Source organism: Sapajus apella, unplaced genomic scaffold (genome assembly GCF_009761245.1).
Source record: "Sapajus apella isolate SASKATOON/1434 unplaced genomic scaffold, GSC_monkey_1.0 scaffold41, whole genome shotgun sequence".
In the NCBI taxonomy this organism is placed as follows: domain Eukaryota; kingdom Metazoa; phylum Chordata; class Mammalia; order Primates; family Cebidae; genus Sapajus; species Sapajus apella.
In genome coordinates this window covers 997,857-1,010,372 of record NW_022436981.1, presented here as the reverse complement: position 1 = coordinate 1,010,372, position 12,516 = coordinate 997,857, and the positions used below count along the sequence as shown (strand labels likewise).

Sequence of the window (12,516 nt, the reverse complement as noted above, 5' to 3'; positions counted from 1 at the left end):
GATCTCTTGACCTCGTGATCCACCCGCCTCGGCCTCCCAAAGTGCTGGGATTACAGGCTTGAGCCACCGCGCCCGGCCAATTTTTGTACTTTTAATAGAGACGACATTTCGCCATATTGGCCAGGCTGGTCTCCAACTCCTGACCTCAAGTGATCTGCCCCCCCTCGGCCTCCCAAAGTGCTGAAATTATAGGCATGAGCCACCGTGTCTGGCCTCAAGTAAACTCTTTAAATCATATTTTGAGCTTCAGCCTCTTCCTTTGAGGTCAACACGCCTATAAAGAATGAACACGTTCATACTTCTATCGTCTTTTTGCACATGTGTGGTTTAACTCCAACCCTTCACTTTAACTCTACCAGGAATTAATTTTGGTGCATGGTAGAAGATGTGCATCTAAATTACATTTTTTTTTTTTTACTGTAATTACCCTAGAGTATTTATTGAATAATCCCTCCTGACCCCATTATTTACAAAATGTTCCTTATTGCATGTTAATGTCTTTTATGTAGACAATTTTCCTTCTTCCTGGCTCCCTGAAAATTCTTTTTTTTTTAGATGGAGTTTCACTCTTGTTGCCCAGACTGGAGTGCAATGGTGTGATCTCGGCTCACCACCACCTCCACCTCCCAGGTTCAAGCGATTCTCCTGCCTCAGCCACCGGAGTAGCTGGGATTACAGGCATGTGCCACCACGCCCGGCTAATTTCGTATTTTTAGTAGAGACGGGGTTTCTCCATTGTTGGTCAGGCTGGTCTCGAACTCCCGACCTCAGGTGATTCGCCCGCCTCGGCCTCCCAAAGTGGTGGGATTACAGGCGTGAGCCACTGCGCCCGGCCTGGAAACTTCTTTAGTCTGGTGCCAGCCTCACCCGATTTCTGTCTGGATGGCTATTTTAATAATGTTGTGGATGGCGCTCTCCTGACCGTCCTGAGGGAACGCTCTGCCGCCAGGGCTGCGTTCCCCGCCTTTGCTTTCCCAGGGCTGCCTGGAGGCCCCGGGCCCCGCGCGTTCCCAGGCACAGCCCGGGCCCAGGTGCGCGCCGACTCGGTGGGTTTCCCTCGGGAGGGGGAGGGAGCGGGGCAGGTGTCCCTAACGACTCTCCCACCCTCCAACCCAGAGAGGAGCCGGGCTGGGCTCCGTTACCACTTTACAGATGGGGAGGGAGCTCTGCCGCCTCTTTCAGATTTCAGGATCTCCCGGGAACCGGAAAAGAGAAAGACCTTCCCCACCCCCGCGCCAGCCACCTCCCTCTGCGGTAGCTGACCGTTCCCCCAACCGCTCCAGCTCCCGCAGGACTCAGGCGTCCCTGGCTACCGCAGCCTGAAAGGGTTCCTTTCCTGCTTCTCACATCGGCCTTCTCTTTCTAGCATCCCCAGGAGTCTCCCTCGGACCCCATAGTCTTGCTGGCCCTGAAGACGCCTTGCCCAGGGCGGATGCGTTGGCCTTTGAACTCCTCGCCTTGGGCAAACCTACCATTTGCTGGACATGACTGGTTCCTAGATATCTAATTTAATCTTCACAACCACCCCACCAGGCGTTATCACTCGCAATTTACGGCTAAGGAAACGGCTAGAAAAACTAAGGTGCAACGCTGAAGATACCCTAGCAGGCCAGTGGTGGAGCGGGCGGGAGCCGGCAGCTCGATCAGCACAGAGATGTGTTTACAGGGCGTCTCTTCCAACGCTCCTTCACAAGGCTGCTGGGACCGAGAAACGAAACAGGGTCGCCCATCTGCGTGCTCACGCTAAGTGATACCTACCCTCCGTTTTTTTCTTACATACAGGTGCCCTTGGTAAGCTGAGATGAGCCACAAAGGAGGCGAAAAATAAAATTAAGAAAAAATGGCCGGGCGCGGTGGCTCACGCCTATAATTCCAGCACTTTGGAAGGCTCAGGTGGGCGGATCACCTGAAGTCAGGAGTTTGAGACCAGTCTGGCCAGCCTGGCCAACATGGTAAAACCTCGACTCTACTAAAAATGCAAAAATTACCTGGGCGTGGTGGCGGGCGCCTGTAATCCCAGCACTTTGGGAGGCCGAGGCAGGTGGATCACGAGGTCAAGAGATTGAGACCATCCTGGTCAACAAAGTGAAACCCGTCTCTACTAAAAATACAAAAATTACCCGGGTATGCTCGTGGGCGCCTGTAATCCCAGCTACTCCGGAGGTTGAGGCAGAGAATCGCTTGAGCCTGGTAGGTGGAGGTTGCAGTGAGCCTAGATCGTGCCACTGCACTCCAGCCTGGGTGACAGTGCAAGACTCTATCTCAAAAAAAAAAAAAGTTTATACTTGAGGCTGGATGCAGTGGCTCATACCTGTAATCCCAGCACTTTGGACTTTGGGAGATTAAGGTGGGAAGTGGAGGATTGGTTGAGTTCAGGTGTTCAAGACCAGCCTGGGCAACATAGCAAGACTTCTCTTTACAAAAAAAATACTTCCAGTGGTTATAGACTTTAGATGTAATAGTGAGGAGACCTCTGCCACCCCTTCCTCTTGGTGGTATATATGATTCTGGTTTTGATTTTAAAAATACACTGCACCCTGTAGGGTAGCACCCTACCCTGCCAGATATAGTATCCCCACTATGCTCTCAGAGGCCAATCCACCACTCTATGGAGCCAGCTGCTTCTGGTCCACGGGGCACATGGTAACCCAGTGATTCCTTTAGTGTTTGTGGGATGAGATGGCCAGGGGCAGACCTATGTTACTTATGGTTAAATGATTACAAGCTTGCTTTGCCTTTTATACACGGAGATTTGTATGATCCATAGCATGGATCATATCCAAACTATGGTGCAGTAAAATAAAAGCAGAGATCAAGTGGTAACAGGAGGCCTATGGGAAAGACCATTGAGAGCACCCTACAATCACGAATACTGCGGTGTGGCTGCAAAGCAGAAAAGAAAAACTGCTTTGGTCCCAGGACTCTTCCCAACATAGAGTTTGTGCAAGGATCTCATAAAGGGAGCTTATGCAAAAGACCCGGGGAAGGAAATGCAACATCTGCTCATAAGACTCAGGAGGGTCTTGGCAGGTGGGTGCTAGTAAGGCCGGAAAGCCTTGCAGGGCAGAGACACCAGAACACCACAGACTCTGCCTGTGTTCTCAGAATATGGAGCAATTCCGATTGCTCTGTGTCCACATTGCTTGGGAGATAAAACCCCCTTGATACATGTGTGTGGTCAGACCTTATGTCGCCTTATCCACTGCAGCTCTCTCGCCAAAACACCTGAATAGACAATGGTTGGTAAAATCTCAGTGTCCTTAGTTAGCAGTTCTTAGGAGAGCCATGTATGCTATTGAATGCTGCAGACATGTGCTCTTCCTCCGGTTATCTTCCTCCTCAACCCCCCTCCCCACAGCCTGCAAGATTAACAAGACAATTTACCTAATAAAAGCACCTGGAGCCCGAGAGAGTGCGTTGGACCCCTGGACCCATGCTTTAAAATTCTATCATTGTGTCTTTGTCTTTCTTTTCTCACTCCCTGGTCACTGCCGCGACACGGGCACCCACACACAGAGTTGGGCTGGTTCCCAACAAGTGTGAGCTCATTTGTACATTTCCTTGGCCATAACATGTATTGCCCTGGTTGGAAGCTACGTATATTATGTTCAATGCCATGCTGATGGATATGGCATTCAGTAAGCCCATGAGTGGTGGTGCTGACAAGTACTGTAGGTAGAGAAAGCAAATTCCTATGTGAAATATGTGCCTCTCCTCGTGAAGGTGAAATACAGCCCCTCTGTTATGGGAGGACCCAATCAAGCCAATCTACAATGAGGTGAGAATGGTGCCCAATCAAGGACTCGGTCCTGGACCGTGAGGAGGGTGGACACTCACATTGACCACAGCCAGATCAGCCTCAGAGCGGAGAAGACTGTTACTGAGCCCGGGCGCAGCTTCCATGCCTGCCACCATGGCTACTTTATAGCATTGCACAAGCCCTGCGGGGAGCTGGGAAAGCAGCTGACCTTCATCCACAAGACTGTCATCTTGTCCACCTGGTGATCATTTTGTCCCTTTGCCTTATTGTGGGCTATTATACCCACCTTGCCTTTAACTGTTAGGCATCACCATTTAGCCTTTGTACCATCAGGATACCATTATTCTCACTGAGATCAGGGAATCCACTTCCACTGATCCATCCAGCACGCCCCACTAGCTCTCTAGTCAAGAGAGGACAGTCATCAAAGCAAGTCAAGGATGCTGGTGGCCCTCACCAACGCATTTCTTTTTCTTTTTTTTTTTTTTTTTTTTTTGAGTCGGGGGGTCACTCATGCTACCCAGGCTGGAGTGCAATGGCGCGATCTCGGCTCACCGCAACCTCCACCTCCTGGGTTCAGGCAATTCTCCTGGCTCAGCCTCCTGAGTAGCTGGGATTACAGGCACGCACCACCATGCCCAGCTAATTTTTTGTATTTTTAGTAGAGACGGGGTTTCACCATGTTGACCAGGATGGTCTCGATCTCTTGACCTCGTGATCCACCCGCCTCGGCCTCCCAAAGTGCTGGGATTACAGGCTTGAGCCACCGCGCCCGGCGCATTTCTTTTTCATAAAATTTTATTTATCTAATTTTTTACTTCACACTGATGTAGGCTTTTTTGTTTGTTTGTTTGTTTTTGAGATGGAGGCTTGCTCTGTCACCCAGGCTGGAGTGTAGTTGTGCGATCTCGGCTCACTGCAACCTCAGCCTCCTGGGTTCAAGCAATTCTCCTGCCTCAGCCTCCTGAGGAGCTGGGATAACAGGTGCACACCACCATGCCCAGCTAATTTTTTTGTATTTTTAGTAGATATGGGGTTTCACCATGTTGGCAAGGCTGGTCTTGAACTCCTGACCTCGTGATCCACCCACCTTGGCCTCCCAAAGTGCTGGGATTACAGGTGTGAGCCACCACACCCAGCCTACCAACGCATGTCTTAATGCTTTCGTAAAGGGAGTGTTTTCCAGACCTTCCTAAAATATGCGGCTAGCAGTGGCTAAGAAGGTTGAACATCGAGATTGCGCCACTGCACTCCAGCCTGGCCACAGAGCGAGTCTCCATCTCAAAAAAAAAAAAAAAAAAAAAAAAGTTGCGTATCATGAAGTCCAGCATTCGCATCTCCCTGAGACTTCTGATTCCCTCCTCTAAAGTATTCCAGGGAAGCTCTGGCATTTCATGCTTATTAACTGTAGGCTACTACTTAATCCAGACTTTAATTAGCCAGTCTAGCAGACTATTAATGCTCCTGCCAGGTGCCCAGGCCAACACAGTAAACCCCAAACCCTGGATAAGCATCTACTGCAGTGAGCTTGGCTAAACCAAGACTTCCATCCCCCACCTTGGTCTAGTCCCCTCAGCACCCACTCCCACACCCACTCCTGCAGCTCCTGCCAAGATAAGCTGGCCAGGCCTGTAACTCAGCCCTGCGTACTCTCAGCGTGGCCCTGTGCTTCTCCATGGGCTGTGCTGAGACCCAGCTCACAAAGGGCCCGGGGCCAAGAGGGTTGTGGGCAGGGAGGGTTCTGAGGCTGAAGTTTTGGGAGGAGGGAGTATTAGGGTGCCTTAACTCCACAGACATGAGAATTTCAAGGAAATTTGGGGGTTCAAAGTTCTCAGTCTTGTTCATGTCTATCCCATCTCAGGCTCCCAGTCCTTTCCCAGCAATGCCTTTACCTTAGCAGTCTCACTCTGTCTCCCAGGCTGGAGTGCAGTGACGTGATCTGGAATCACTTCGACCTCCACCTCCCTCGTTCAAGCAATTCTCCTGCCTCAGCCTTCCAAGTAGCTGGGATTTCAGGTGTGCGCCGCCAGGCCCGGCTAACTTTTTTTGAGACAGAGTCTTGCTCTGTTGCCCAGGCTGGAGTAGAGTGGCACAATCTCAGCTCACTACAACATCCACTTCCCTGGGTTCAAGCGATTCTCCTGCCTCAGCCCGGAGTAGCTGGGATTACAGGCAACCGCCATCATACCCGGCTAATTTTTGTACTTGTAGTAGAGATGGGGTTTCACCATGTTGGCCAGACTGGTCTCAAACTCCTGACCTCAGGTGATCGGACTGCCTTGGCCTCCTAAAGTGTTGGAATTACAGGCATGAGCCACCATGCCCGGCTTTTTTTTTTTTTTTTTTTTTTTTGCAACAAGGGATTCTGATTTCATCCAGGCATTGATAACTTTCAGTTCTCTTTCCCCCGGCCCACGTTCCCTGCGGCCATCAGGAAAACCCAGATAAGTCCCTGCCATAGCGGTGAGGGACCACAGCCCCTTCAGCTCCCATCTCCCCACTGTTCCCCACGCCTCATTCCTTACTGCCCCAGAGCTCATTTGGGCAATGGTGATGCCTCCATATGTTGGAGATTACCTGGGTACATTTCCCCATTTGCAAAGAGGCTTCCCCATGTACTGTTGAAATGCATGATCAATCCAATCCCAATATCCGGTTTGGGACTTCTCCTGGCACCAGCTGCTATACTGGTGAGCATGGGTAGGAAACAGATGACACACTGATGCTGGGTAATTTGAGGAGAATTTAGTAGAGTCTATTTAAAGAGTTGAAGGGAAATCCCAAGAGACTATGCAGTACTGGTATTAATAACAAGCCTGAGGGAGTGAGGGGATGGAGCAGTGTCAAGGCCCCAAAGCCATGGAGTTGAGTGGGGGGACCCTGCTGCCAGTGGTGACCCTGCACCTCAAGGAGGAAAACTAAGGAAGAAATACTTTGACATCCTTCTTTTTCTTCCCTCTGTTCTCCCTCCACCCCCGTTGGCCAAATCTAAAAGCCAATGGGCCAGGAAGACTATTGAAGGGGTCTATAGATGTCATTGTTCAGGAAGCTGGATGGGGAAGGGTGACAGAGGACCTGGAGGGGCAATGCAGGAGACCCAGCATGGCCACCCACTTGATGAGAATCTTCATGATCCCACTGAATCTGTCGTGTTCTCAGGACAATCCTGTGAGGTAGGCTCTATCATCACTCTCATTTTATAGATAGGAAATCTGACGCAGAGAGAAGCGAAATAACTTGCTGCAAAGTCTCACAGCTTGTGAATGCCAAGGTGGATTAGGATTGGACTCAGCCTGGCCTGGTCCAGTCTGCAGGCTCAGAAGGTGGTAGTAAGAGCAGCTCTTACATGAGCTGAGAAGATCAAATACATTAAAAACAGGATAGGGCACTTGTAATCCCAGCACTTTGGGAGGCCGAGGCGGGTGGATCACGAGGTCAAGAGATCGAGACCATCCTGGTCAACATGGTGAAACCCCTTCTCTACTAAAACTACAAAAAATTAGCTGGGCATGGTGGCGCATGCATGTAATCCCAGCTACTCAGGAGGCTGAGGCAGGAGAATTGCCTGAACCCAGGAGGCGGAGGTTGCGGTGAGCCGAGATCGCGCCATTGCACTCCGGCCTGGGTAACAAGAGCGAAACTCTGTCTCCAAAAAAAAAAAAAAACAAAAAACAGGATAGGGCTGGGCGCAGTGGCTCACACGTGTAATCCCAGCACTTTGGGAAGCCGAGGTGGGCAGATCACAAAGTCACGAGTTCAAGACCACTCTGGCCAACATGGCGAAACTCCATCTCTACTAAAAATACAAAATTAGCCAGGTGTGGTGGTGCACACCTGTAGTCCCAGCTACTTGTGAGGCTGAGGTAGGAGAATTGCTTGAACCCGGGAGGTGGAGGTTGCAGTGACCTGAGATCATGCCACTGCACTCCAGCCTGGGTGACAGGAGGGAAACTCTGTCAAAAAAAACACAAAAAACAAAAAACAAAACCCGGGATAAGTGTGGCCTTCTCATTTTTCTTGGCACCTAATACTACTACTGCAGCAGGTACCGCACTAGATTATTTATGTAATAGACTATATGACCCATGTATATAATAATTACTATAATAACTTACTTCAGTGACTTCTTCCCTGGATAGGTCATAAGCCCCTTGCAGACAGGAATCTGTGTGCCAGCATTTGCTAACTTTTTTTTTTTTTTAGAGACAGGGTCTCTCTCTGTCTCCCAGACTGGAGTCGAGCAGCGTAATCAGTCCACTGCAGCCTTGAACTCCTGGGCTCAAGGGATCTTCCCACCTCAGTCTCCCAAATAGCGGGGACTACAGGCATGTGCTACTGTGCCTGGTTTATGTATGGCCAAATGCTTTCAATCAGTGCTTGCATTGAGTTGAACCCAATCTTTACTCCTTGACTTTGTAAGAATGGATTCAGTCAGTCAGTTACTTAGTTAATATTTCTGAGTACCACTAGGTCTTCACATGAGTTGGTCTAGGCACATGTAGGTATTAGACGAATAAGACTCAATCTAATCTAAGAGACTACATGTGCATGCTAAGACCAGTAATCGATTATGGGTACATGGGAAAAGGACCGATTAATTCTGATAGTAACTGCAATCAGCGAGCTCATTGAGGTCTTCGAAGAATGAATTGAGTTTCAATAATTGAGAGACAGGGAAGGGCATTTCCTGCTGATATATATGTATATTATCTATCTATCTATCTATCTATGTATCTATCATCTATCAATCAATCATCTATCATCATCTATCTCTCTGGATGTCTTTTTTTTTTTTGAGATGGAGTCTTGCTCTCCCAGGCTGGAGTGCAGTGGCGTGATCTCTGCAACCTCCACCTTCCGGGCTCATGCGATTCTCCTGCCTCAGCCTCCTGAGTAGCTTGGAATACAGTCATGTGCCACCATGCTCGACTAATTTTTTTTTTTTTTTTTTTTTAAGATGGAGTTTCGCTCTTTTTGTCCAGGCTGGAGTGCAATGACTCGATCTTGGCTCACTGCAACCTCTCTGCCTCCCAGGTTCAAGTGATTCTCCCATCTCAGCCTCCTGAGTAGCTGGAATTACAGGAGCCCACCACCACACCTGGCTAGTTTTGTGTTTTTCATAGAGACAGGGTTTCACCATGTTGGCCAGGCTGGTCTGGAACTCCTGACCTCAGGTGATCTGCCTACCTCAGCCTCCCAAAGTGCTGGGATTACAGGCATGGGCCACCACACCTGGCCATGTCTGCTGTCTGTCTGTCTGCCTGTCTATCTATCTATCTGTCTATCTATAACTACCTATCTATATCTATTGAGACAGAGTCTATTTATGTATCTATATCTATATCTATATCTATATCTATATCTGTATCTATATCCATTGGAGACAGGGTCTCACTCCTGTTGCCATCTATCTATCTATCTATCTATCTATCTATCTATCTATCTATCTATTGAGACAGGGTCTCATTCCCATTGCCCAGGTGTGCACCAGCTAATTTTTTGTATTTTTGGCAGAGATGGGATTTTGACATGTTGGCCAGGCTGGTCTCAAACTCCTGGTCTCAAGTGATCTGCCTGCCTTGACCTCCCAAAGTTCTGGGATTACAGGCACGAGCCATCTCGCCTGGCCAAGGTGTATATATATATGATGAATTATAAATGAGCTTAGGGATGTTTGGAACTGATCTCCAGACTTAGAGGTTGATACCTGGCCTTGCTACCCCTTGTTGAAATAACTTCTTGGTCTCCAGGGTCCTGGCTGACTCAAGGAGAGGCTCTAGATGTACCTGGATGGGAAATACCATTGCTTCTGTCTGTTTATTCAGTTTTCCTTATTTTCTCTCCTTGCCTTCTGCATGCACCTCTATGGCAGTACACGGGCTTAGATGGTTGCCCACAGGGCAAGGGACTCTGGGCCCTATCAAGGGGAGGCACCCTGGTTTCGTGAAAGAGCATTGGGTTAGGAGTCAGGAGGCCTAGGTTCCAAACCCAGCTGTTACTTCCTTTCATGGACTTGGTTAACTATCTAAGGGGGCTTGGACTCAATGATATTTGAGGGCCTTCGTGTCAATACCTAATTCCTAACTTGTCTTGATCATTTTATAGGGTTGTGCTATCGACAAAATAAGAGAATGTGAGTGAAGAATAAGAATGACACTGAAGGCTGGGTGCAGTGGCTCATGCCTGTAATTCTAGCACTATGGGAGGCTGAGGTGGGAGGATCACTTGAGGCCAGGAGTTTGAGACCAGCCTGGCTAACATGGTGAAACCCTATCTCTACTAAAAATATAAAAATTAGCTGGGCGTGGTGGCAGGCACCTGTAATCCCAACTACTCAGGAGGCCGAGGCAGGAAAACTGCTTGAACCTGGGAGGTGGAGGTTGCAATGAGCCAAGATCGCACCACTGGACTCCAGCCTGGATGGCAGAGCAAGACTCTAAAAAAACAAAATGACACTGAGATGATCCCCGACTTCCCAACCACATGCACATCATTCTCCCTAATTCTGAGCACGTTTGACTTTCACTGTGGCTGGGAGAACACCCAAGGCTGTTTTGACATCATAGATATGCTTTCATCTTGCACTTGGCTAGTAGGAAAGGAGTCAATAGTACAGCAGGAAACCAGAGCCCCCCAGCAAGGATCCTGGGAGTACAACCAAGGCCAAGGCCATCTGAGAAAGAAGGTGAACCTGGTGAGTTAGGAGAAAATCCTTAGGGCAGACTGTAGGAGTCTGCCCCGGGAACTGACCTTGGCCACAGACAAAATGATTTCTTCCTTCATGTAGTATTCCGCTAAATACCAATTGGCATACTGTGGTTCGATTCTGGCACTCACCATCCAGAGTTAGTGCAGACCCCGCAAGTCAAAAAGCACAATCCCCAACAAGACTGCCTTCACTTCAGAGGTCAGATGCAAGGTCAGGGGGATCCTCAGGTCACCCAGACTTCTGACTGGCTACAAATATGGAGGTTTTTCATGATCCACCTCAGATTAAATAAGTCACTACAACAACTCACAGAACTCAGGAAAGTGCTATTTTTTTTAGAGATGGGGTTTCACCATGTTGGCCAGGATGGTCTTGATCTCCTGACCTCGTGATCCACCCACCTCGGCCTCCCAAAGTGCTGGTATTACAGGTGTGAGCCATCACACCCGGCCTATTCTTTTTTTTTTTTTTTGAGATGGAGTCTTTCTCTGTTGCCCAGGCTGGAGTGCAGTGGTTCGATCTCAGCTCACTGCAACCTCTGCCTCCCAGGTTCAAACTATTCTCATGTCTTAGCATCCTGAGTAGCTGGGATTACAGGCACTCACCATCACACCTGGCTAAGTTTTGTAATATTAGCAGAGACAGGGTTTTGTCACGTTGGTCAGGTTGGTCTTGAACTCCTGACCTCAGGTGACCCACCTGCTTCAGCCTCCCAAAGTGCTGGGATTACAGGCATGAGCCACCATGGCCTGGCTCATGCAATTCTTCAGCCACTGCCTCCTGAATAACTGGGACTACAGATGTACACCACCATGCTCAGCTATTTTTTTTTTCCTGTATTTTTAGTAGAGACAGGGTTTCACTATATTGCCCAGGCTGGTCTTGAAATCCTGAGTTCAAGCAATCCACCCACCTCAGCCTCCCAAAGCGCTGGGATTAAAGATGTAAGCCATTGTGTCTGGCCTGGATTGATTGATTGATTGATTGTTTTTTCTTAGTAGCGTGAAAACAGATTTTTTTTGGGGGGGTACCAAATTTCTTTATTTGAAGGAATGGTACAAAGAACTTAAGTGAATGTTTTGGTATAACTTATAGAAAAGGTAAAGGAAACCCCAACATGCAAGCACTGCCTTGGTGACCCAGTGGCTATGGGGAAATTAGCCTGAGGCTTAGCTTTCATTAACACTGTCTCCCAGGGTGTGCTTGTCAAAGAGATATTCTGCCAGGCCGGACTGGGGTGCTCCCATCTTGCGCAAGTTGGTCACGTGGTCACCCAATTCTTTGATGGATTTCACCTGCTCATTCAGGTAATGTGTCTCAATAAAGTCACACACTGGGGGTCATTTTTGTCAGTGGCCAGTTTGTGTAGTTCCAGTAGTGACTGATTCACATTTTTTTTTTCCAAATGTGATGTACACTCCATCGCATTCAGCCCACTCTCCCAGTCATCATGGTCTGGTTTCTTGATATCCTGAAAGAAGATGCGGCCACCTCCTTGGTTCTGCAGCTTCATCAGTTTCTGGGCATGTTCCCTCTTCTCATGAGATTGGTGAAGAAAGTACTTGGCAAAGTTCTTCAAAGCCACATCATCGCGGTCAAAGTAGTACGACAGGGACAGGTAAACAGGAGGCGTAGAGCTCCAGGTTGATCTGGCTGTTGATGGCAGCCTCTGAGTCCTGGTGGTAGTTCTGGCGCACCTGCGAGGGGCACGCGGTAGTCATGGCTGCGGCTGAGGAGAGGCGGCGGGGGTGGCGGGGGGTGTGCGGCGCTGGAGCAGCGACTGGGGCCTTGGGGCGGTCCGAGGGAGGGTGCCGTGTGGAGGTGTGAGGTGATGGAGGGCTGGCTGTAGGCGGCCGGCTGGGGTGGGGGACAAGCGCCGGGTTCTGTCCAAGCACTATTTTTTTTTGTTTGTTTGTTTGAAATAAAAATATATTAGACAGCGACAAAAGGAATAATGACAAAAAGAATGATACAATAATTTTGAACTTGTATAAATTTGACAACATATTCTCAAAATATGTGAAACAAAAATTAACAAAATTCTTGG

The 12,516-nt window shown here is 48.9% G+C and overlaps 1 protein-coding gene and 1 pseudogene across 1 annotated transcript in view; both read right to left on the bottom strand.

Annotated features, from left to right (window-relative positions):
* Positions 1–6,219, bottom strand: part of PTCRA (pre T cell antigen receptor alpha) — a 9,404-nt gene extending 3,185 nt beyond the window's left edge. The window contains 1 exon segment of the mRNA XM_032299371.1: positions 6,177–6,219. Within this exon segment, the coding sequence (XP_032155262.1) occupies positions 6,177–6,219 (43 nt within the window).
* Positions 6,220–11,483: 5,264 nt separating this feature from the next.
* Positions 11,484–12,235, bottom strand: LOC116565638 (annotated as a pseudogene).
* Positions 12,236–12,516: the final 281 nt, after the last annotated feature.